At 37.6% G+C, this 27,202-nt stretch overlaps 1 protein-coding gene across 1 annotated transcript; it reads right to left on the bottom strand.

Annotated features, from left to right (window-relative positions):
• Positions 1–1,730: 1,730 nt before the first annotated feature.
• Positions 1,731–21,677, bottom strand: TMBIM4 (transmembrane BAX inhibitor motif containing 4). Its single transcript, XM_031462793.2, has 7 exons — positions 21,489–21,677; positions 12,606–12,714; positions 11,427–11,532; positions 10,307–10,340; positions 8,356–8,473; positions 2,525–2,570; positions 1,731–1,990 (listed from the first exon to the last, which is right to left on the bottom strand). The coding sequence occupies exons 1-7, from the start codon at positions 21,583–21,585 to the stop codon at positions 1,784–1,786; spliced, it is 717 nt and encodes a 238-aa protein (XP_031318653.1). The 5' UTR covers positions 21,586–21,677; the 3' UTR covers positions 1,731–1,783.
• Between the last annotated feature and the right edge of the window lie 5,525 nt (positions 21,678–27,202).

Raw genomic sequence — 27,202 nt, 5'->3', positions numbered from 1 at the left:
TATCAGCCCAATAAAGTAGGTGTCTTTATTCCCATTATAAAGATAAGGTAAAAGATCTAAGGATACGTAACTTGCCAAAGATCTCATAATCAGTTGGTTGCATAGTAAGGATTCCATTTATATGCTCTTACCTGTGATGCTATGTTAAACTTGAGTACATCATCATGCATTTGGTATTCAATAATCAACTGATAGTGATGGAATCAAATTTACATCTAAAACTCACCAAAGGCTAAATCTATATACCACTAATTTATTTCTAAAGTTTAATAGTTGGGAAATGATGCTTAGTGAATGTTATGGGCTGAGTTGTATCCCCTAAAAATTCATATGATAAAGTCTGTCTTAGTCTATTCAGGCAGCCATAGCAAAACACTAGAGATTGGGTTGTTTATAAACAATAGAAATACATTTCTCACAGTTCTAGAGGCTAGTAAGTCCAAGATCAAAGTGCAGGCATATTCTGTATCTAGTTAAAGGTCCTCTTTCTGATTCACAGATGGTGTCTTTTGGCTGTCACCACAAGTAGCAGAAAGAGTGAGAGATCTCTATGGAGTCTCTTTTATGAGAGCACTAATCTCATTTGTGAGAACTCTATCCTTATGATCTAAGTACATCCCAAAAGCCCTACCTCCTCACACCATCACAGTGGGCATTAGGTTTCAACAAATTGTTCTGGGGGACACAAACATTCAGACCACTGCAAAGTCCTAACCCCCAGGACCTGAGGATGTGACTGTATTTGGAAATGGTCTTTAAAGAGGTAATTAAAGTAAAATGAGGTCATTAGGGTGGGCCCTAATCCAACAGGACTGGTGTCCTTATAAGAAGAGGAAATTTGGACACAGACAGGTGCAGAGAGAAGTCCGTGTGAAGATACAGGGAGATGACCATCTACCAGCCAAAGAGAGACCTCAGATCCAACCCAGCTGACACCTTTGACCTCACACTTCTAGCCTCCAGAGCTGTAAGAAAATTAATTTCTGTTCAAGCCACACAGTCCGTGATACTTTGTTATGGCACCTTAGCAATCTAATGCAGTCAGGAATTGGCCAAAGTTTCCCTGGCCACCAGTATACTGCTATAATTTTTATATGAAACCTGTACTTAAAAAAAAAACTAATAATGTTAAATTAAATTTTATGTCAAAATATGACTGTCAAGCAGACTTCATTTTATAATGAAATGTCATTAACATTTTAATATAATTTTATTGTAATACTGAATAATTCTCTGTGGAATTTCTTTTATATTTTTTCCTTTCCAAGTAAGATCAAAATCTCCCAGTAAAAGGAGACTTACACTTTATAATGGTAAGGACACAAGTACTTTAAAATCAAAATCAAGTCTAATATTACTTAATTAAGGGAAAATTTAGATAAAATCACTAGACAAAGAAATTGACAGTCTTAATTTTATCTACTCATAACATTATTTTTGAATTGCAAATGAAAATCTATATATGGCAAGTTTAGGATTGAAAAAAATTGAAAAACAGAATTTTGGTATCTCTTCAGATTCTAAATGAAGGATTTAAAACTAAGATACCATAAAAAACAGTAAGATTTATATTACTGTCATATAATCTAGTTATTATATATTTAATATAATATATATTATAGGTAATTATAACTAGTATTATATAATACTAATACATGTATTAGTATGATATTGTAGTAATAGCTCAGAAGTACAAAGCATACAAATAAAATCATAAAAGTATTCGATGGTTAATTATATCTCAAACTTTATTAGTGAATCCATTTCTACATACTGCTTTCAATCACTTTTTATTAACTGCTTCCAAAATCCGCAACAGATGCAGGAACAGATTGATGATATCCAAGTAGAGGCTGATGGCAGCTAATACGTACTCTTCGGGTGACAGCCTGTGCATCAGTGAGTGGGTGTCATAGATGATGAATCCGCAGAAAAGAAGGGCTCCTACACCAGCCAAGAGCAACTCCACCGTCTCACTGTAAAAAAATAACTACAGGCAACAGATTAATAATTTTATATTTAAGAACAGCATTATGGATACTTAAGTTACTTGCTCTTAAGTTACATGTGCTACATATATATTTAACAATGCTGAACAATTTTTAATACAAATGTTAAAAGCCAAAAAAATAAGGCAGCTCCACCCTCACTTCTGTTGGATAAGAGAGTAAATGGGGGAATCAGTGGATATCTTCCTTTTCTATTAAATTACCCACCTGACTTTAAACAGTAGCATTCCAATCATAAATTTTTTAAAAATATATTTCTTTTCCAGAATTACATGTGCCACTTGAAGGTTAGCAATTACAAGTGAGGGCCTCTTTCTATGTAATTTAACTCATTGGTTCATTTATCTTTATTTCAATCAAAAATAGTGATTAAAATAAGACCTTGATTTTTAAAACATAGCATTTTAAATCATTCTATATACAATGTTCCTTAAGTGTCCTATCCTAAGAAGCTTCTTACAGCTTTTTGAGATTATTTATATTATATTTCAAGTTACCATTCCAAAAGAACTTACCCTCAAGATTCCTGATAAGCACAAAATCCACAAAACAGCAAATAGTCTGTAAAACAAAATATTAACAATTTAGAATATTGTTCCTAACCAAAAAACTTAGTAAGCCCATTCAACGTTTTCTAAAGAAATAAACCTATCTTGATATTTGCCAAAGAATAACTGAATAGTAAGAATTCTTAAATATACAATGAATACTGTAGAATATCCAGAAATTGAGAGAACAGCTATCTACTCAACACCTGCTTTTATGGTATACAAAACTAGTTAAGAGTATCATTTTAAAGCTTTCACAACTGGAACACAAAGAAAATACTGATGTAAGCTAAATATCATTAGAAGTATTTTAATTCAGAGCTATAAAACTCCTAGAAAATAGGTAAATGAACAAATGAAACATAATTGCATTTCTACTCCAAATAACAATAACAAATTACTCTGTGAACATGCATATTCATTATAGTTCCCAATATACTCTCTATTTTATTCTGCTATATTAAAAAACTTATTTTATGTACATAAATTTGCCACTACTATAATTTTATAAATTACCATTCATATTTATATATATATAAAGTATAATTATAAATTATTTATAAAATTTAATTATATGACAAAGTCATATAGAAGTCAATCTTTTGTTATCTGAGACTTGGGAACCTGAATATACATCTGCTGCCTCAGGCCAAAGGAAGTACATGGACAAAATTTACCCTCCCTTCTTGAATAAAAACCAGGCAAAATACATGAAACAACATTTTCCAGACAATGGACAGCAAGCAGCACAGGACAGCGACTCCTGAGAAAAAGGAAACACAGGAGGTGAGCTCTACAAGTAACCCAGCTAGAGAGTTTCCAGGCCGCAATGTAGGGACAGGAATCCATATGGAGCCTTGTGGTTTCCTTGAGTTGAAGAAACAAGAATTTAGAGATCAGAGAAGCCAAAGTGGCTAGAATTTGCAGGACAAAGATCCAGAGAGGAGAGAGCTACACTGAGAGCTAGCAAGCTCTGGTGGTATGCAGAGGGTTCCCCTCGAGACTTTTTTTTTCCTTTTTAAAAAATTTTTTTCATTTTTCAGTTTTATTAGGTAGAATTGTTTCAATTAGACTGCACGTATACAATGTATTGCATGTAAATACATATACACAACACACTGCACGTATTTTTAAAATTTACATAAATGTACTGTTCATTGTTTCTAAGAACATTTAGAGCTTTACCTTTTTAAACTTACATAGTTACCAAAGGGATAATGCAAACCACAAAATAAGAATTAATTCAAAAAGATATATACACCCCACTATTAACAGCAACATTATTTATAATTACCAAGATATAGAAGTATCATAAGTGCACATCAATAGATGAATGGATAAAGAAGATGCAGCATACATATGTCATGGAATACAACTCACCCATAAGAAAGAAGGATATTTTGCCATTTGCAGCCCTTCATTCACTTTTTTTTCCACTTCAAAAGCCAGAATTTTACAACTGGCATAAATATTTCCATTGCATCGAAAAGAACAAAATACCTAGAAATAAACTTAACCAAGGAGGTTACCTATACTCTGAAAACTGTAAAACACTGAAGAAGGAAATTGAAGATGATAAAAAGAAATGGAAAGATATCGTATGCTCTTGGATTGGAAGAATCAGTACTATCAAGATGGCCACACTACCCAAAGCAATGTACAGATCCAACACAATCCCTGTCAAAATACTCAGGACGTTCTCCACAGAACTACAACAAACCCAAATTTTACATGGAACCATAAAAGACCCTGAACTGCCAAAGTAATGTTTTGTATGTCTTTTTTTTTTTTTTTTCCTCTTTCTTCTTTTTGTTCTCTTTTCTTATGGTTTGAAGATTAGAGAAGGTCCTTTAACATTTGTTGTAAAACTGGTTTGGTGGTGCTGAATTCTTTTAGCTTTTGTTTACCTGTGAAGCTTTTGATTTCTCCATCAAGTCTGACCGAGAGCCTTGCTGGATAGAGTATTCTTGGCTGTAAGTTTCCCCCTTTCATCACTTTAAATATAGTGTGCCACTCCCTTCTGGCCTGAAGAGTTTCTACTGAAAAATCAGCTGATAACCTTATGGGAGTTCCCTTGTATGTTATTTGTTGCTTTTCTCTTGCTAATTTTAATATTTTCTCCTTATCCTTAATTGTTGTCAATTTGATGGCTGTGTGCCTTGGTGTGTTTCTCTTTGGGTTGATTCTGTGTGGCACTTTCTGTGCTTCCTGGACTTGGGTGACTATTTCCTTTCCCCAACTGGGGAAGTTTTCAGTTATTATCTCTTCAAAAATTTTCTCAGGTTCTTTCTCTCTCTTCTCTTTCTGGGACCCCTATGATGCAAATATTTATGTTCTTCATGTTGTCCCAGAGTTCTCTTAAACTATCCTCATTTCTTTTCATTCTTTTTTCTGTTCTGCATTAGTGATTTCCACTAATCTGTCTTCTAGCTCATTGATCTGTTCTTCTGCCTCATTTAGTCTATTCTTGGTTCCTTCTAGTGTGTTATTCATTTCAGTGATTTTATTCTTCAACTCTGTTTCAGTATTCTTTATATTTTCCAGTTCTTTGTTAAAAACTTCACTCTCTGCACCTATACTCATCTTGTGTTCTCTGAACATCTTCGCCATCATTACTTTAAACTCTTTCTCAGATAAATTGCCTATGTCCTCATCACTTATTTCTTCTGGGATTTCATCTTGTGCCTTGGCCTGGGAGATATTAGTCGGCTGCCTCATATTGTTTATCTTTCTATTTGTATTTTTAGGTAGGTAAGTTATGTTTCTCAACCTTGGGGAGGTGGTCCTCTGTAGGAGATGTTCTATGTGTCCCAGCAGTACACTCCTCTCTTGTCACCCAAGGGCGAGGGGCCAGCCAGTCCTAGTGTAGAGTCTGGCCTGTATATGTGGATTCCTTCCACAGGCTTTGGGATTACTGTTTTCTTATTTCTGGTATCTGCCCCTGGTGCATGAGGCTGGACTAGAGGCTTGTGCAGGTTTCCTGGCAGGAGGAGCCAGTGCCTGCCCATTGCTGGGTGAAGCTTGGTCCTTAACCTCTGGTGTCTAGAGGCGTTTGTGGCGTAGGAAGTCTGCTGATGGGTGGGCTGTGTTCCCACCCAGTATATTTTGCCTGAGGCTTCCCAGCCCTTAAGCCTACAGGCTGTTGGGTGGGGCTAGGTCTTGGAGCTATTGATCCAATCAAGATGTCAGCCTCCAGGAAAGCTCATGTAGATGAACACTCCCAGAATGTCCGCCACCAGCTTTTTTATGTCCCCTGGGTGAGCCACAGCCGTCCCCTACGTCTCCAGGAGACCCTCCAAAACCAGCAGGCAGGCCTGGCCCAGGTTCCTATGAAATCACTGCCTGGGCCCATGGACCTGGCACATGTGAGAGTCTGTGTACACTTCCCAAGAAAGTAAAGTCTCCATTTCCCCCAGTCCCGTGGGGCTCCCAGAGCCAAGACCCCCTGGCCTTCAAAACCAGATGTCCGGGGGTCTCCTCCTCCTCCCGATGCCGGGACCCCAGGCTGTGCGTGACGTGGGGCTTAGAGCGCTCACTCCTGTGGGAGGGCCTCTGCGACTTAATTACTCTTCAGCTTGTGGGTCGCCCACCCGCAGGATATGGGGCCCAGTGATACCACAAGCACGCCCCTCCTACCATCCTGTTGTGGTTCCCTCTTCATGTTTCTAGTTGAAGATGATCTTCTTTGCTAGGTTCCAGTCTTTTTTCGATGGTTGTCTAACAGTCAGTTGTGGTTTCGTTGTAGTTGCAAGGAGAGGCTTCCCTCAAGACTTTAGCTGAGTACTTAATGCATACGTGTGAGGAAGTGATAATGGCGGGAGGAAGAAGTACCATGGAGAAGTAGGCAGAACAATCCTCAGAGCTCACACAGGGCCAGGAATAGTCTGCATTCACACCAGCCAGAGTGGAAAAACCTAAGACATAGAACTCTGAGTAATCCTCAGAAGGCTACTGTCTCAACAGTGGGGCCAAATTAGCCCTAAACTAAAAGCTGTTCTGGACCCAGTTAACAGAACTTAAAAGCAAACCTCAAAAGGTTCAGAGAGTTTCCAAAGAACTTAACTGCTTCCTAGAAGAACATAGCCAAACATATTTAATATAACACTCCGATCAACAATGTAAAATTTACAATGACCAGCATCCAATCAGAAATTATAAAGGCATGCAAAAAAAAATCAAGGAAATATGACCAAGGAGAAAAATCAATCAATAGAAACAAATTCAAAAATGATACAATGATAGAATTAGTAAACAATGTCATTAAAAAATATATTTCTTAAGTTCAAGGAGGTAGAGGAATAGTAGCTGGGTGTCAAGGGAGTAAAGAAAGATAGAGAGATAGAAGGACAGGAGGTTGAAGAAAGAGAATGAGACACTGACATCTGAGATTTCAGCAACGGAACAATCCCTAGTGATGACAAGGGTCCACAGTGTGGCCATGGCAGGGAGATGAAAGTTGCTGGAGTAGAAGGGGTCCAGAGATATTGAGAAGCTAAGGTGATGGATGGGACTAACGTGGTTTGATGCTCAAATCTTTATAAAGCATGAGGAAGTTTGACCAAAAACAGAATGAGTGACATTACTGAGAAAGAGCAGGAAGTACACAGCCAGACAGCATAAACCTTAAAGCAATGAATGTTCAACATGTTGAAGGAATAATGAAAGAAGCACAAGGGACTGAAGCAGTTTTCAACACTAAGTCCCACACAAACAACACAGGGTGTGGGAGAACGAGCAGCTAGAGAACAGCATTCTCAGCAAGGAATCGAGTTTCAGCTGAGATAAGGAAGAAGAAAATCTATTCTGAAGAGGCTGAAATATAGGAGAGATTGTTTACTTGAACAGTAGTTCTAGGGACTATAGCAGAGTGGATGGGGGAAGGAATACAGCTGAAGAAGCAGCAGAGAGCAAATCCTTCATTATACATACCATACAAATATGTACAAAACATCCCTCCCCCACACATACACATACAAAACAGGAAACAAACAAATAAAAAGTTGCCTCTCCCTAAATCAAATTCCATTCTAATCCAACTATGTAAGCATCTTGCACAATTGTCAGTATTGGGTGACCAACTATATTTTATCCCAGTAGTGACTTCTGGTAATCTAGATTACCAGGGGGAAAAAAGGGGGAGGAAAGAAACTTGTGCAAGAGTAGACCATTTGTAAATTTTTAGTGTTGTAACAGCAAAAAGAACAGAAAATGTTTGGGTGATTATGTGCCAACAGGAAGCCACTGTGAGCTTATTAGGAAAGTCTATTCATTGTTTCCAAGGTGAAGACAATACAGTACCATTACTCAAACAGAAAAAGGATCGTTCCCTATGTTTATTAGTTTGAAGAAGGATACAGGTTAATTTGGATGGATCAAGAAGATTTTAAAGTTCACACAGACATCGCCAGCACCTTGGTCAATTATCGTGCTTTTGCACAAAGATGTGGATGTAACATTTGGTAACATTTACATCAAGACAAAGACCTTAATAATTTAGGTAAACTTCATACCATCTGTAAAGCACGCAAGCCTCGCTTCCCTAAAAAGCTTCCCTAAAAAGCTGATTTTTTTGGCATTCACTTCTTTTTTAAATACACAGGGGAAGCAAATGACTCAAAGCCACTTTTCATCTCCTAGTATGCTCCGGGAGAGTAGGGCCTGGCCCTAGTACTCAGAGAGATGACCTCTCATTATCCTCCAGTTTAAAAGTATCCAAAGCTAACAGTATAGCACTTCTCTCAAAACTAAGTAGTATTAAGATACCTACCTATCATAGCCATGACATATATATAACTTACCCTCCTCCAAACTTGCTGAAGTCTCTCTTAGATTGTAGAGTATATACAGTCAAACCAAGAAATACTGCAGTTGTCAGTATAAAAGCTTGCAGAACAATATTCACATCATAGAAAGTAACTGTAAAATTATAAAACACTGATTAAAGATATATATAAACATACTCAATATAAAAGTTTGTTTCTGTCATTTCATAGAAGTGCTCTATTTTTTGTCATATACTACTTGCCAATAAAAACAATTATGAAAAGATTCCTTATTTAGCCTTGAATATTGATACAGTAAAACCACACTCATAACACAATAAACAGGCTCCAAAGTATATGACATAAGGGGGTCACATTATTATGAAGTTAAAGGAATGACTGGAGCGGTATTACACAGCTAGCTGGTTAGGGGTTTGGGGGATCTGGTGAAATGATTCTCATCCTTCCCTGTCCCAGCTGCAGTTTATCATCAACTGTGGCTTAAATATCAATAGGGGTGATTCTGGGTCCTGTGGCTGGCTGGGAATTCCTGGGCCAGAAAAACACTGGGGCTGTCTGGGGTTGTCTGCCATTCACCAACCCCAAAGGGAACAGAGAGAGAGAGAGAGAGAGAGAGAGAGAGAGAGCGCGCACACGCAACCACTGATTGCTTCATACCCAAATCTGCATTTATCGTGGAGTACCTTATTGGGGGTTTACTGAATATATACCAAATTCCCTTCTGTAATTTTAGAATAATCATCTGGATTGACTATGGCTGTTGTAATACAACTGCTTAATATTTTAACAAGAATGTTAAATTATAACCTCTTAAAGGAAGTTAAGTGCTTTGAACCCAAAACCATTAAGTAATTTTTAATTTGGGGGGAATTATTATCCAAGTTTTTTCTATCCCTAAATGCTAAACAGTTGGAATTTCTCTATGCATTACAGGATTAGGAAGGTGAACACAGAAAAGATAAAACATGAAATCATTTTTGCTTCTTGTCAGAAATTTGAGTGTAAGATTAGGTGGATTCCAATTACCCTGAAATAAATCTCTCTCGTACATCCCTTACAAATGGTGAGAGCCAGGGAGGACAGAGATGGACCAGATAATAACATTAATAGTAAGTAACATTAATAGAGAATAACACTAATAATAAGTAAATATTAATAATACCTCTTCTCTGTGCTAAGAAATTTCAATGCTATTTATTTTAGTGGTTATTATTATTTATTCATATTCTTATTCTTTTGTAAAAGGAAGAGACAGACTACCAAACAACATAGATTCTATGTAACTGGCATAAAAAAGTTAAAACCAGTAATGACAAAACAGGAAGAGACAAATATATTAACCATAAGGATTAACAATTTACTGTTATTGAGAGTCATAGTTAATTCCTCTCTTTTTGGTACCCCATATTAATCATTTTGAGACAATTAGAATTTTTACTGTTAATGAATCACAAAATTTTTTATGTGAGTCATTACATAGGTACACCAAGTGATTATAACAGACATTTCCTTTCAAATACATACGTAATACAAAATACAAACCAGAAATTGCCACTGTTTCTTGTAGTGCCATGTGACAAAATATGAGGATATAATAATAAAGCAGAGTTCAATGCAGGCAATTAGAGATGCTGAGCTCATGTGATAAGTACATGGCTCAAAACATGTTATCAGTTCTTCTAAGATCCCTTTAAATTAGGGAAAAGATTAGCTACTGTTGTCTTATTTTTACAAATGGATAAACAAAATGGATACTGTTCTCCATTTCTACTGTTTTCCCAATTCTTCTCTACTTCCTCTGAACTCAGCTGAATTACATAAACATTTAATTTGTGCTTATATTTCAGGAATTCCTCATTCTATGCCACATTTTTGAATATGGCATTCCGTGATATTAAGCTTTAGCCCCAACACCTTTTTACCCAAACAATTTATCCACATTAAAAAAAGCACAATTATAGCTTACCAACAAAGGCCACAGTCAGAGCTTCCAACAGTGTCTAAGAAAAAGAAACTGAAATTACATAAATGCAAGTAAAGTTTACACTATGTCATGTACATGTTCTAATATCCAGGCGTTGAAGGTGATTCTATATGCATGATCTCATTTTAGCTTCAGGGGCAGCCTTGGGAAGTATATGACCCACCATAATGAAACGGAAACTTCAGTGTATTGAGTAAGAATATTTAGATTGAAATTGTGATCCCATCACTCCTTAAACTCAACTAGATTTTTCATATCTGTAACAGGAAGATTCTAGAAATAATATAGAAAATTCTATTTTTCTCACTCTAATAAATAAAAATGAAATTGCAAATCACATGCACATTAATAAAAACATCACTATCTCACACAAACAAATACAGGAGGAATAAAATATCTAGGTAGTATTTTGTGTGGCAGTCTTGAAACTGTCTTCCAGTATTTATCCTCTCTTTCTTCCCTAGTAACAGAATTTTTACCTGAACACATAGCTGTTCAGATTAAACAATACATTTTCCAGCCTCCCTTGCAGCTAGATCTGGTCACAAGACTGCATTCTAGTCAATAGAGTAGCAAGGCAGGTACACAATCTCAAAAAGCAAAGAAGCCTACTCTCCTCTTTCTCTTTTTGTTTTTTAAAATAAATGGATAGAATGTGGATATGGCAGTGAGCTCTCTTGTACTATGCAAACACTTAAGAAATGTCTTAACTATAGTAGATGTCTGGGTCCCTGACACTTCATTAAACCTTCAAATTTTTACCTGAAAGAGAAGTTAACCCATCCTGTTTAGGCCATTGTTATCTTGTCATTGTTTAAGCCATGTCATAAGTAACTGAACTCATATGCTAAATAAAACATTTAGGGATATCAAGCTTCATCCTCTAGGTTCTCTTTTCCTTAATTACATATCTTTGTTTTATGTGCTTACTCTAGTTAGATTTTATCCACCAACTGATAGGCCATTATAAACGTAAAGCCTTGAATTTTAAAAAAAACTCATTAATTTTGTTCTGTTACATATGTATATGCATTCAACTAAATAAAAAAGTTTAACACTCAGGAACAAATGTTAAAGGAACAGATATTGTCAAAGTACTCACAAATCCAAAAAGCAGGTACAGGTTAAGGGGATGCTTATGTCTGTTTAAAGTCAGGGCGAAAATCAAACCCAAAGATCCAAGGGCAAACACCAAAATTAAGGCAGGACTGAAAGACAAAACATTAAAACCATTCCCAAGTTTAAAAATACCATAAATAGTATTATCCAATTTAATAAAATTTATCTGTGTATTTATGAAAGTATAGGGGGAAAAAATCTGGAAGGCTCTACACCAAACTATCAAAAGAAATTATTTTTCAAAAAAAAAATTATTTTTCCTTGTAGAAAACTTGAGGAGTGTGAGATGAGGAGGAGCAGGACAAAGAATCTTCCCCACAATGAATGGGGAAGACTTGGCCTTTTTACTTCATGAACTTCTATCATATTTGAATAATGTTTGCAATTACTGCTTTTTTTAAACTAAAATACAATAAAGAATAAGTATTCAAATAATAGTTATTATTAAAGAAATAAAGAAAAACCAATAAATTAACAAATTTGATACATATTTTTTAGAGTATTTACTATCCAGCTGTGATTTAAGTTGAAGAACTTTACTTCAAGTAGCAAACAAATAGTTCATGACTTCCCTTTTGTAAAGAGACGTAGGACAGAAAGTATCTACTGCTAAGAAAATGTTCATTCTTTATTTTTCCTTTCTTTGAATACAAAAAAACCCTATATTACTTTTAGCCATGGAAATAATTATTTTGGAGGTCAGATCTTAAACAAATTAGGGATGAATCATACGGAATTCCTCTGAAAACTTTTCAGTGAAATTTTCCTCGTTTGAGTCAACCGTAAGATAAATTAAATCTTTTTTTTTTTTTTAACTATCTTTACTTTTCAAGTACTGTCTTAGGCTTTGGAGACAGGGCATAAGTCTAATATATGCAAAAAAATGAAGACTTAAAAAACTGCATGCACTGAAAATTCTTAATACTACTCCATGAGATGAGAGTTGAACCCTATGAAACTGTAAGCTAAAATGTTCAGAGGTAAATACCATGTTGTAGAACATTTTCCTTATCAAAACTTATTTAGAAGAGTTAGTAATGAACATTTTTTACATTCTAACTGCAAAGGTTAATAGAAAAAAAAAACCTAACTTTGCTCATATTATGCCCTTTCAGTCATATGCAGTGGCTGAAAATGATTCAGAATCACATCATTACCTTACCTTTCATGTACAAATGTCCGTATGGAATCAAAGTATAAAAAAAATGCAGATGTCACCGTAGTTAAGAGAACTTGCAGAGAAAGGATGCTGTAGACTTTTCTTAGAAAGGCTGAAAGAGAAAAAAATTACACATGACGATTTTCTTAAGCATTTACCAGAGAACAGCAAGATCAAATTTCTTCTTAGAAACATTAAACTGTTGTATGTGTTCCTTCTTAAATCTCAATCCCAATAATGTAGTCTGCAACTAAAACTGAAAAAACGAAACGCCTCCAAAGAAATCCAAAATTGTAAGTGGTAACTATCCTCCTCCAGGAAGCATGAGCTTAAAAAACATTAAGAGGCCAGAATATAAATGTTTTCATCAAAATAAAAAGACAGTGTTGAATGCATATTTGTACAACATAAAATAAAGCAAAAGATTAAAAACAGAACACTTTAAAGAACAAATCTATCTTGAAACTGCAAAGCTGGAATAGGAAGCATATGGTCAGATATAAATTTTTAAAAGAAATCTTCATTTCCAAGCAGTACAAATGTCTCCCCAAAATGAAGTTTATCCTTTCAAGGCAAACAATATATAAACTTACTTTCACTCACCTACTTTTATTTCTCACTTCTACAACCTCTGCTTCTAGTTTCTATGTGAGAAATGCTTACCAACATCCATAAATCAACTCCAAGGCCTAATGATTAAAAAATACTTATTACGGTCTTCTGATATGCAGATGATAAAAATAATACAGCAAACACCCAACTCACCACCAGCTTCAGAAATAAAATATTGACAACAGTTCCCACCTCCTCCATGTACACAGACTGATAATACCCTCCCCTCACCCCCTTAACAAACTGCTCATCATCTTTCAAGACTTTGCCTTTCTCAGTTCCTCAGTCTGAACTAGATGGTCCTCCTTATGTTCCCAAGGGACCCTAACATGCTTCTAATCACTTTATTTCCTAAGTGAGAAGTCTACTTGCCCTTCACTCCTATTAGACTATACAGACTAAAAAGGCTCCTAATAATAGGGAGCATGACTTATTCATTCTCAGGCTCCTAGCACCCAGCCAAGAGGATGGCACAGAATACTCATTAAATTTTATTTGCTTTTAAAAAAATTTATATTGAATTAATGAAAGGTGAATTTTGCCAGTCAGGGAAGAGAAAGAGCGTTATTCTGAAACAATAATGGAGCCACATAACTCACATGGAGTACTGTGCTTAGGTAGGCAAGAAAACTACTGCTGAATGACTTTTACCCAACAAAAGGTATGATATTGTCTCTTGCTCCTCATGACAATGTGCATATAAAAAAGGTTCTCTTTGAAAAAAATTCCTACTGAAGACCTAAATTCTCAAGAAAGGATGAAGTACATTGATAGCACGTCTGCCAAATTAATAAATATTTTATAAGAATAAGAGAATTTTCATAAATACTGAAGATTTACTCCTTAAAAGGCCCCCAATTTAAATCTTAATCAATGTTTCCTTCTGGCACCCTTTCCATAACATCCAGGGAGTTGTTCCTAATGTCCTAAACAGCTTTTACTGAACATGTAAACCAATGACTCAGTCACAGGATCAGTTCTGTTTTGGCCTAGGCAGAGGTATTTATCTTGAACCAAAAGCAGACAGTGTTCATCTCCACAGCACATCTACAACGTACTTTCTTAAAAACACCCTGATATCTGCAAGCTTTCGGAGGTCATTTCCACCTTTTTCACAAAAGTAGAAAAAAAAATATATTACTGCCATGAACAACATTTTTTGGGCTACCTTTCTGCAACTTTAATTACTAAACCAGAGGTCAAACCATTATTCCTCCAAGGGATATTTCTGGAGTTAAAAAAAAAAAATCACGTATTTTAATTTGATACCCTACTCTACACCTTATGTAACTCAAACCCATTCCACATAATATATATTCTCAATTAAGCAGTGGAAGTCAGTGTTAATACTTACCATTTTATGTTTATTCATACTTGTGTGTGTGTACAAGCGCATATGTGATAAAAGACTGAAAGAATACACACAAAGGTGTTAATAATGGTTTTTTCTGAGCAATATGACTGAGGATGATTTCCATGTTCAATTCTTTGCTAATCTGTGTTTTTTTAATATAACACCAATAAATACTTATTACTTTTGTAATAGAAAAATACTTTAAAGAAACCTACGCTAAGCCAATAAATTCATCATAAAAATAATCCTTATGCAGATACTCTAGATCACAACTTTTAAAAATAGGGACTTAAATCCCATGAAAAAACATTTGATACCCACTTTGAATAACTTATATAACAGGTGGCATAAGATATACATATGCAGCTCACAGGGAAAAATAAAAGATGGGACATGAGACGAATACAAGCCAAACAGCAATCTTTCTATTTTCTTCTCGAGCCCTTATTTCTGCCCTTCTACTTCCCCCTTTCTACTGCTATTTCTCCCCTATCTACTCAGACTTAGGCTAAAACAGGAGCTCTTCATTTCTACCTAAATGTGTCACCAGCACCAACATCCCCCAAGCCCAAAACGTAAGGAGTCATCTCCGCTTCCGCTTCCCCTCCCTTCTCCCAATCCATCAGCAACTACTGTAGCTTCCACCTTCAGAGCCCAGCATGCCCACTCTTGGGTCTCCTCTGCTACCTCCGCAGTCAGTCTGTGTGACCTCCCACCTGGCCTATGAAAGCAGACTTCTAATTGGTCGCCATGCTTTCACTGGTCCCACCTATTGTCTCAATTCACTCTCCACACAGCTGTCAGAGATCTTTCTCTAAAGTAATCCATATTGTCTGACTCCCTGCTTAAATACTTTTATTTCCCTTACACTTAGAATAAAATTTTCAAGGTTTTATGGGCCCCACAAGATACAGAGCCTTTCTAACCTCATCTCACACCACTCTTCCCTTTCCTCACTGTGTTTTACCCACACTAGCTACCCCTCGTTCCCCAAACATGCCAAATCCTTCTTTTGCCCTTGCTGTTTCCTCTGCCTGGAGTGCCCTTATCGTTCTTTACATGAACTGATGGTTTAAAATAACTCCATAACTTTTGACACTCCCTTCAAGTGACTCACCTCTAACAAAAAGAGTAACGCAGAAGTGACAGTGTGTGTTATTTCTAAGACTGTCATAAAAGGCAGTACCTGTCAATTATAGCTCAATTTAAAAAAAACTTTTAAGGCACTGTGACTACCTACTTGCTCTTTCTTAGATCACTTGCTCTAAAGCAGTATTTCTCAACCTTTTTTTCATCACTGCCCATCTAAGAAGCCTTCTGGATATTGTTTTCCTAATAGCTCTCCAATAAAATTTTAATGCCACTCATACAGTGTACATCTGTTTATGTCCCACAGACCTCTGAAAGGCTGAAACCATTGAAATATCAGATTTCTGCCCTCCACCTCAAGAACTAATTTTCACCCTCTTGGAGGCCATACTGTCCCCACTGAGAATAAATGCTCTAGGAGATGCCATGTAGTGAGAAATCTCAAGTATTCCTAAGGAAAGGTCCATGAGGTGGGAGAGTGAGGTCTTCGGCCAAGAGCCAGGGAGACTGAAGCCTTCTGCGAACAATGATGAGTGAATATCCCTCAGCACCAGGCAGGCCTTCAAATGACTGCAGGCCCAGCCAACATCTTGACCACAACCTACGACAAACCCTGAGCTAGAATCACTCAGATACCTGGCTCTTAGAAACTGATAATGAACATTTATTCAAGCCACTAAGCTTTGTGGTAAATTGTTACACAGCAATGGAAACTAACACGGATTTTGGTGCCTGGAAGTGGGGTGCTGCTGTACCAAAAACCTAAAATGTGGAAGAGGCTTTGGAATCAACGAGTGGGCAGAAGCTGGCAGGTCTTTGAGGCAGAAGTTTAAAGAGCCTTAAAGAAACTGGAGAAGGATGATGCCTTTGAGGAGGCTGCAGGTAAGGACTTAGAGTGAGGAAAATCTTACAGAAACTGGAAGAAAAAGAATTCTCATTAAGTACTGGCAAAAAATTTAGAAACACTGTCACCTGTGGGAATACATGAAGTAAAAAATGTGCCTAATCAAACGGGTGATGAAACTAAGGAGATTTCCAGACACAGCATGCACTTGTTGGCTTCTCACTGTTCATACTAAAATGCAAAAGGAGACAGAGGACGTGATTATAAAATCCTTTGTTAAAACCCCACAAATATTCAACATTGCCCCTCAGAAAAATCATCCAAACAACAGGGCTTCTGAGAGGCTTGAGGAAAGTCACCCATCAGTCTTGGCCAAAGCTCACTCTAAGACATGTGGGTGTGGCTTTTACCTATTAGAGTGAACCTCAGTAAGAATCGTAGGATACTCAACACAGTTTTCTGAATGATTTTACTGGAAAAAAACACCACCAAATTACATCCATCCTACCACTGGATGTCGTGTGTGTGGACACAGGTAATTAAAAAATTCTTTAGTTTCACAGTCTGTGAGAGAAAATGTACTCAGAGGAGCTACACTTAAGGAATCACACCCAAGGAGCCTCACCCATCCCTGAATTTGATTTAGATCACAAGATTCTGAACTTTGAGCTGATTTAAGGGAGATGTGATGATGTGTGTGATTACCATGAATAGGTCATAAAAGACACTACACTGTGGCTTCCTCGTTAGTCTCTCATGGATCACCTGCTCTTGGGGAAGCCAGCCACCATGCCATGAGAACACTCATACAGCCTATGGAGAGGGTCATGTGGCAAGGAACTAAGGCCTTCTGCCAACATCCACATGAATGAGGTTTCCAGGAAGCAGATCCTCCAGTCCAGTCAAGCCTTCAGCTGACTGCAGTCCCAGCCCACCCACATCTTGAGTGGACACTCAGGAGACAGAGTCAGAACCAGCTAGCTAAGCCTCTCCCAGATTCCTGACTCTCATTAACTATGTGAGATAAGAACTATTTCTTGTTTTAAGCTAATAAATTTGAGAGTAATTTTTAATAAAGCAGTAAGTAACTAATACACCTGGCTAGCTCCTCCTCCGACAACATAACTGACAGCTCCTTTAAGAGTTCTTTCCCTGCCTACTCCTTAACTAAAATAGCTGCTATTCTAAACCCTAGTCTTTATTCCATCACTGATTCTTTTCTTCAGAGAACGTATCACAGCTAGCAGTCTACTTATTTGCTTACTACTTTAGGGTCTGTTACCCCCCACTGCCCCACCCAAATAGCAACTCTTGAGGACTGAAATATTATCTGGTTATTGCTATATCCTTAATATCAGTAGGGAACCCAACAAAGTTTTGTTAAAAAAAAAAAAAGTTAACCATCACACACCTAGCTAAAGGAATGCAGATTAAAACAAGATAACATTTTTTTACCTACCACAAGAGTCAGCAAACTATGGCCAAGAGCCAAATCCAGCACGTTACCTGATTTTGTAAGCAAAAGTTTTACTGGGCATGGTCGCATTCTCTCCTTTATGTGTCCTCTACTGCTTTTGCACTATAATGGCAAAGGTGAGTAACTGGCATAGAGACCTTACAGCCCCACAAAGCTGAAAATATTTACTATTTGGCCCTCTGCAGAAAATGTTTGCCAACCTCTGATCTACCAGATTGCCAAATATTAAAAAGTTTGATGATCTCAGTGTTGGTGAGGGTGCAAAAAACGGTGCCCTCATATACTGTTTGCTGGAGAGTCAACAGGTGCAATCTCTTTGGAAGATAGTTGATGACATCAAATTTTAAATGCACATACTCTTTGGACCCTATAATTTCACTTCTAAAAATTTATCCTAGAGCAATACTTGGGGAAATTCACAGAAATATGTAAGAATGTTCCCTAAAGCACTATTTGAAGGAATAAAAAGAAACAAAAGTACTAATCTAAATATCCGTCAGATGATTAAACAGATTATGGTACATACGTACTATGGAAGATCACTGTAGTTTAAAATAATATGATAAAACTGTATATACTGCTGTTTTTTAAATGCAAGATATATTAAGTGAAAATACATGGTTGCAGAAAAGTATGTATAAAATAATCCCACAGATCATAATGCTGTGCTTCTGAGTCTACAAAACAGTATGTCTCAGTGTTTCAAAAAAATAAATTAGCATATTGCTAAAACAGACTAGTTTAATAGACTATTATACATTATATATACAACAATTATATATACTAGCTTAATTGGCACCATAAAAATGTTCAAGGTAGAGGCTGTACTCAGATTCCATTCTCACATAATTTTTCTGTAGCTTCATGATTTGTTGTTTTCTACCAATGAGCCCTGACATTTTAAATGTATAATATTTCAAAAGTATTTTCCAGAAAATGTACATTTTCAAAGCAACCCCTTTTTACTACATGTAAAGGCAACGAGAAAGCGGAAGTCATAACTGCTCTCCTTAAGGCATTAGGTTAGCCAGCACAATTGGCTTACAAAACGGGGGGTTGGGGGGGGCATTATTGTTTTATCTTTTAATTAGCAAAAAAAAAAAAAACAGAGACAGATGAGACATTACTTTCCTTATTTATCTATTTTATTTATTTTTTTTTACTGGAGGTACTGGGGATTGAACCCCGGATCTCATGCATGCTAAGCATGTGCTCTTACCACTGAGCCATCCCCTCCCCTAGACATTACTTTCTAATACAGGTTGGGCTTAGTTACCAGCCCAATTTTCCTGACACAGGGTTCCTGAAACCCTTGTAACTTCCTGGGTGATAGAAGTGTCTTTTGTTCTAATGAGGTAACTCTGGATGGACTCCAGGAGAGCTGCCTTTGGAAAGAAGGAGCCATGATTAGAAGCTTGGAAGTTTCAGCCCTGCACCCTACTCTCTTGAGATGGGAGAAGGGTTGAAGATGGAGTTAACGATCGATCATGCCTATGTGAAGAAGTCTCCATAAAACCCCAATAATATGGGACATGGAGAGGGTGATGCACCCCAACACCATGAGGACAGAAGCTCCTGTGCTTGGGACCCTCCCAGACCTCACCCTCTATCTCTTCATCTGGCTGTTGATCTGTATCCTTTAATAAAATGGTAAACCTAAGTGTTTCCCTGAATTATGTGAGCCACACTCAAAAGGAATCAAACCCAAGGAAGGGTCATGGGAAACTCCCATTTATAGCCAACTCTGACAGACGCTGTGAGTAACCTAGGGACCTACTACTTGCAATAGGCATGTGAAATAGCATGGGCACAGTCTTGTGGGACAGACCTTGACCCACGGGGATTTGACACTATCTCCTAGTGCTCCATAGTGTCAGAGTTGAGTTAAATTGTAGGACACCCAGCTGGTGCCCTGGAGAATTGCTTCAAGTGGGGAAAAGTCCCCACACTTTTGTTGACCAGAAGTGCCAGAAGTGGAGTACCCTGTGTGAGTAGTAAAGGAGAAATACAGGAGGGAAAAACTCAGGTTTTTCACTAAAACATACATGATCCAGCAATTCCACTTTGGGGCATATTATCAAAAAGGACAGTAGGGTCACAAAGGGATATTTGTACACCCACGTTTATGGCAACATTATTCAGAGTCAAGTGGAAGCAACCCAAGTGTCCACCAACAAATGAATGAATAAACGAAATGTGGTTTATACATACAAGGGAAATTATTCAGCCTTAAAAAGGAAAGACATTCTGACAAATGCTACAAAATGAATGCACCCTGAAAACATGCTAATTGAAATATGCCAGTCACAAAATGACAAGTACAGTATGACTCCACTTATGTGAAGTATCCCGAGTGGCCAAATTCATAAAAAAGAAAAGCATAATAGAGACTGCCTGGGGCTTAGGGGAGAGGAAAGCAGGAAGTTGATGGTACAGTTTCAGTCTTGCAAGATGAAAAAGTTCTGGCGATTAGTCGCAGAACAATGCAAATATACTTAACACTGCACACTGAACTGTACACTTAAAAATGGTTAAGAAGGTAAAATTTTAATGTTATGTGTATTTTACCAGAATTAAAATCTCTAATTAAAAAAACTAAGCTCACTTGCCAAAATAATTCCAAAATTCAATTCCAGAAATATAGATGCTGGGGGATCAAGATTCTTAGTGCATAAGTGCTATATAACTCCTCTTCCCAACAAGTTCCAGCTGTCGGATACAATGAAAATCCGGGGCAGCTTTTGCGATCAATTGGCTAAACTAGAGCGGACAATGAATTCCACTTACATGAAGCTGAGCATTTTAAATTCAAAATAATTTCTGCCCACTGCATACTGCATAACTTACAGCTAACATGGCATGTTGATTGACTTGGGAAACTTCCATTCCCAACAACCGCCTCAGTAACCCACCTACGTTGAGTCCTGCAGTGAGAAAAGAACTATGAGATAGATAATGGTCCCTGCCCTCACTGAAGTTACAATCCAGGGAAGGAAACCGACAAGGACACAGAAACTTGAAACGCGTCCACATCCCCCTAAACCGAAAACATTCAAGCAGTTAACTCCATTCAGATGTACGTCACAATGATCGTATATTAAACTGATTTTCACCGAAAAATAACCCGTGCTTTTTTTTTTCTTTTTAATTGAAAGATGCCAAATTCAGGCTGCTGAGGTTTTCAGCCGTCCCCTTCTACCCCGAAGAAGACACGGTTCGAGCAGGATGGGCTCCAGGTTAGGTTTCTGAGCGCACAGCTGGGGTACCGTTCCGCCTGTCCCTCTGAGCTCCTGCCTGGGGACGACGCCCTTCCTCCGAGCCGGAGGGCCAGCAGGAGTCGGGAAGGCTGCCCTCTGAGCCCCAGGAGACCTGCGCTCTCCCACGATCCCCGCTGGGGAGAGAGAGGTCGGCTCGGCTCGGCTCGGAAGCCGGACACCCGCCCCCAGGGGCCAGCGGCGCGGCGGGACCGACCAGCGGCGGCCGGGAGGGGCCGGACAAGGGGTGTCGTACCCATTCGGATGTGCACGCTGGCGGAGGCCACGCAGCTGCCATAGTTGAAGTCGTCCTCGATCGAGGAGCAGGGGTAGCGGGGGTCCTGGTCAGCCATGTTGGCACAGACCCCCACAAAGCCGCCCCGCGGAGCTAGGGACACGACGCCGGCACAACGGCCTCCGAGCCACTTCCGCAGGAAGCAGCCCAGCCCCGACCAGCCGAGCGGCCGCCGCCAGGAAGCCGCGGCTAATCGATGGCCCCGCCTCACAGCTTCAGTGAGGCTGCGAGGAAGGCGATCGCTTTAGGTGAGGTGGGAGAGACAACAGGAAGGTGAGGTGTAGATATACGCAAACAGCCCAGGGCCCCTTGGAATTTTTTTGACGAGTTTACTTTGATCTACCCACAATTGCCATCCCCACTTTAACCATAACATTCAAAAGACTTAAAAAGTGTAACTCAGAATAGCTGTGGAACTGCCTATTGTGAAACTAAGTCCTTAAACTTGATGTTATTGGAAGCTTTTGTCAAGAGAACTAACCTAACTTCCATAAAGACAAGCAAAAAACTTACCTTTTATGATTTTACACACATTTCAAAAACACGTGACTAATTTTAACATAAAGCCACAATAGGATTTATTATACAGAACAAACTGGAGTTGGACTGGGAACCCATCATTTTACTGACTGAAAACAGCATTAGCAAAGTTTGATCCCCTACCAATTATAAAATATGTAAACTTCAGATGGATTGTGGATCTAAACGTGAAAGATAAAACAATAAAACTCTGAGATGATGATATAGGAGAATATCTTTATGATTTGGAGGAAAGCAGCTTCTGAAAACAGACATAAACTAGCAGCTAACCCTAAAGGAAAAGACTGACAAAGTAAACTATTTTAACATTAGGAACTTCTGGTAATCAAAATATACTATAAAAGCATAAAAAGCAAGTCATTGAATGGAGGAAGTTATCTGCTACATGTTTCCAGAAGAATATAAGAACAACTGTTACAAATCAAGAAAAAGAGAAGAGAGACAGACAGGCAGCCAAGAGAAAAACAGACAAACAGGAATATCACACACATACACATACACACACCCCAGATGACTAATAAACATAAAAAGATGCTTATCCTCATTAATATTCAGAGAAATGAAAATAAATACCACAATGAAATATCACTACTTACTCACCAAATGGCTAAAATCAAGAGGTTGACAATACCAAGAGTTAAAAAGCTTGTGGATTAACTGGAACTCTTAAACCAGAACTGGCTTCATACTGTAACCTGTGCAATTGCACAAGGCCCTGCTTTCAGAAGGACATTGCACTTGATTAAATGCTCAGTTGTCACTATTTTGAAATTCTTAATAATTTTGCCTTTGAAATTGTGTTTTATAGGTGAAAGCACAGCGAAGCATAAGCAGAAGAGGTACACACAATATATGAGTGTGCACACCCTTCCTTGCCAACCATTTGCATTTAGCATTCAGGATGCCCCAGAAACACAGAATTCTATTGGACCTGCAATGCATGGAAGTTAGCTAGATTCAAAACCAGTACAAGATAAATGTGTTACATCTACAACTTAGTAAAGGGAAGGAGGAGAAAGGGTGCAGACAGCCTCAAGAGGCCAAGCTTTCCTTACTAATCAGAACACTTTGAATGCAGAAAGAAGACAATGCTGTTCTAAGAAACATGAATAACGAGAGAATCCCATCATAACTTCTTATATTTTGTGTTACTTCCCAGCATTAGCCAACCACTTACACAAAAAATGAAGGTTATAGAAGGAAAGGGAGAGCTAACACAACCATAGTTTCTTTTTTTTTCAGTCCATCCTTATCAGAAAGCTCAAGGTAGAGAGTGTCGGTAGATTGTGCACATACCAGGAAATGAAATAAAAATATCTGAGTTAGTTTCCTGTAACTTTTCCACAGTTGTAGTAAGAATAAAATACATATGTATGTATGAGTTATGGAATACAAATTGTGTAATTTTGGTGATTTCACACATGAGATTGCCTTTAGCTTTTTTTTTCTTTTGTTAATGGAGGTACTGGGGATTGAACCCAGAACCTTGTGCATGCTAAATATGAACTCGACCACTGAGCTATACCCCTCACCTGAGCTTGCACATAAACTGTCATTGCACAATGGAAAGATCAATGGTGAAATGTGTGCTAACACCTTTAAATAGTATATGTATTTTTTTTACTTAAAATTATATTAAATAGCAAGTTAAAAAATCACAGCAAGCCAACATACTGCAAAAGAAATGAAAAAGCTTTATGTTTTAGTACTTGTAGTATTTAGACTTTTCCCTGCTTTTTAAATGAGACCCCACATTTTTATTTTGCACTGGGCCCCACAAATTATGTAGCCAGCTCTGCTAGTGGGAATGTAAATGGAGTAACCCCTTTGGAAAATTGTTTGCCAGTATCTACCAAAGCGGAACATACACAACAAGGTCTACAACTCAGTCATTCCACTCCTACATAGGGTATACACCCAACAGAAATTCTTGCATATGTTTATAAAAGATACACACATAGCAGCAGTATTCATAATAGCCAAAAAAATAGAAACAACTCAACTGTCCACTATTGGCAAAATAGATAAGTACACTGTGGTATATTCATATAACTGCTTGCTTCCTACAATGAAAATGAACAAATTACCACAACACACGACTTGGATGAACCTCACAAACTTAATGCTAAGCAAAAGAAATCCAGACACAAAGAACATATACTATAAGATTCCATGTAAAGTTGAAAAGCAAGCAAAATAAATCTATGGTCTTAGATACCAGGAAATTATCTTTGGAGGGAAGAAGGGATAATAATTGGGAGGAGGCACCTAGAAGGACTTCTGGGATTCTGATAATGTTTTAGTTCCTGGCTGATTACATATGTTTATTTGTGATAATGTAGCAAGCTGTTTGTGCTGAGGGTTTGTGTACTGTTCTGTCTATTGTACAAAAATTTTAAATTGTGTTTTAAAAAGTGAAAAAAAAGTTATTTTTTGTTTCCTTTCAGTTTAGATAAGAAAGTTATGACAATAAAGCATTTACTTACACATATGGAATCCAGTAACTCAGTATCCTCTATTTATTTAAAGTTGCAGTTTCAAGGACATTGTTTTGTAAATAAACTCATTAATCTGAAGAAATTTTAGTGGTTTTAAAGACCTGTCTGCATCTTTCCTCTTCCTGCTTCTTTCCTCTTCCTTCTCACTGTCTCTTCATCATTCTCCCTCCTTTTCATCTAAAACATTTGTTCTACCCAGACTCATAGACATAGAATACAAAATTGTGGTTGCCAAGGGAGATGGGGGTGGGAAGGGACAGACTGGGATTTCAAAATGTAGAATAGATAAACAAGATTATACTGTATAGCACAGGGAAATATATACAAGATCTTGTGGTAGCCCACAGTGAAAAAAAAATGTGACAATGAATATATGTATGTTCATGTATAACTGAAAAATTGTGCTCTACACTGGAATTTGACACAACATTGTAAAATGACTATAACTCAATAAAAAATGTTTTAAAAATAAAAATAAAATGCTTTGGAAAAGAAAAATAAATAAACAAACAAATAAATAAATAAAACAATAAAACATTTGTTCTACCAACTCCAGACCAAAATCTCCCCTAGACTATTCTCAGACTATAATAATTCTATCCTTATTCCTGGATTAACTAGAAAAACTTTTTTTTTGCTTGTAGATAATCATCTGCATTCAATGTTGAAGGAAATGGAGACTTACGCTACTACTATCTTTAATCTATTTTTCATCTATAGAGCTTTATCTACAACTTATCTTTAGGTACCAGAACAGTAGTGGTTTACAAATCTCATGGATTACTTAAAAAGAGCATGTGCTTTTTAGAGCTAAATAAATGAGTCTGAATTCTAGTTCACTCATTCACTAATTTTCTTTTTTTTTTAATTCTCATTTTTTATTGAAGTGTAGTTGATTTACAATGTTAGTTTCAGGTGTACAGCAAAGTGATTCAGTTATATATATACATACATATATATTTTCTTTCAGATTCTTTTCCATTACAGCTCATTACAAGGAATTGAATATAGTTCCCTGTGCTATACAGTGGGTCCTTGTTTATCTATTTTATATATAGTAATGTGTATCTATTAATCCCAAACTCCTAATCTATCCCTTCCCCTCCCTTTCCCCCAGTAACCACAGTTTGTTTTCTATGTCCAACTTGCTAACTTTTAAGCACCCAAATTTGTACCTCCAGGCCTAGGTTTTTTTCTACTATAAACTAAGAATAAGAATACCTAAACAGTGGGGTTGTTGGAGTATGAACATACGCAAAGTTGGAGGCAACATCTGGAAAGCACTTAGATCTGTGATAGCAGGTGCTCTACTATCTCTCCCTTTAGTAAACATGCAAGGATAGGTGGGATTTGACAGCTATTGAGGAACTGGGAAAATACTAGAAGGAGGAAGGAAAAGTAGGCGACAAGAATGGCCAGAGGTAGGAATGAATGCAACCACCATGGAATGCACTTTAGAGAACCCTGAAGAGCAGAATTTTATTATGTGATAGACAGCAATAAAGATTTTGTTTGTGGATAAAGTAATGCGATGAAAACTCTATTTAATGTAGATTAATTTGGAAATAAAATGGACTGGGAGAAGGTTGGGCTAGAGAGGCAGCATAGTTCTGAGCGTAAGCCTCGGTTTCCTTATCTGTAAAATGCAGATGACACTGATACCTACTTCAAAGAGTCCTCATATGATAAAATGTGTGGTATAATACAAAATGTTGTGTCTTTGTGCCCAGTTCCAGGCACAGAGTTTCAAAAACTCTGGTAATTCCTGGAGAGATCAAAGCGTCTTTTATTATTCACAATGAGCCCCTTTCCTCTTTATTTCAATTTATTTTAATTCATGAGGTAACTTAAGGTGAGCTTTGAGATTGTTATAAGGAAGGGGCTGGCCTGCCAGAAAGACCAAGCATGTGATTGAAGGGTTGGAACTTTTCAGCCACACCCTCCTAGTGACTGAGTTCAATCAAGTGGTCAATGATTTACTCAATTATGCTTATGTAACAAAGCCCTAGATAAAAAGTCCGAAACAGTGAGGCTCTGGGAGCTTCCTGGTTGATGAAAGAATCAACTAGCTGGGAGGATGGCACCCCTGGAGGGACTAGGGAAGGTAGTCATAAGTAAAGAGCTTTCCTGAGTTCTGTAAGTCATTCGAGGGAATCATTGAATATGGGAGACCAGATCGTGGGAAGCCCTAAAGGTGTAGTCCGACAAGCATAAGTACAGGTAGCCTGGGGATACCTGAGACTTGCAGCTGTCATCTGAAGTGGGGACAGTCGTGAGGGACTGAGTCCTTACTTTAGAGGATCTGTATTAATTCTAGGTAGTTAGTGTCAGAAATGAAAGCCTTTGACCTTATTTGGCAGTGTCTATGCTAACTCCAGTAGTGAGTGTTAGAATCAGACTGAATTATAGGTCACCCAGTTGGTGTTGGCAAATTATAGTTGAAACATAGTACGTACAGTGCCCAGTACAGAGTAAGTCCTCAATAAATGGCAGCCGTAATTATTATTGGCTAGAGGCAAAGTCACTACTTTTTTTATTCACTAGACATTTGTAGAGTACTTACCTGTGCCAAGCAGTATGCTAAGTACTCAGAAATGGCTAGGACTCCCCCACACTTCAACCGTCAACACGCCTGTG

The sequence above is a fragment of the Camelus dromedarius genome, chromosome 11 (assembly GCF_036321535.1).
Source record: "Camelus dromedarius isolate mCamDro1 chromosome 11, mCamDro1.pat, whole genome shotgun sequence".
Taxonomy (NCBI): Eukaryota; Metazoa; Chordata; class Mammalia; order Artiodactyla; family Camelidae; genus Camelus; species Camelus dromedarius.
This window is presented reverse-complemented; position numbering and strand designations above follow the sequence as displayed.

What these genes read in the sequence shown, in the direction of transcription:
- TMBIM4 (XM_031462793.2), bottom strand. Translation starts at nt 21,585, where the DNA reads ATGGCTGACCAGGACCCCCGCTACCCCTGCTCCTCGATCGAGGACGAC. An exon ending in TCTGACTGTGGCCTTTGTTG is followed by an intron (nt 8,474 to 10,306) that starts GTAAGCTATAAT and finishes ATAATTTTACAG; the next exon opens with TTACTTTCTATGATGTGAAT. An exon ending in TTCAGCAAGTTTGGAGGAGG is followed by an intron (nt 2,571 to 8,355) that starts GTAAGTTATATA and finishes TTTGTTTTACAG; the next exon opens with ACTATTTGCTGTTTTGTGGA.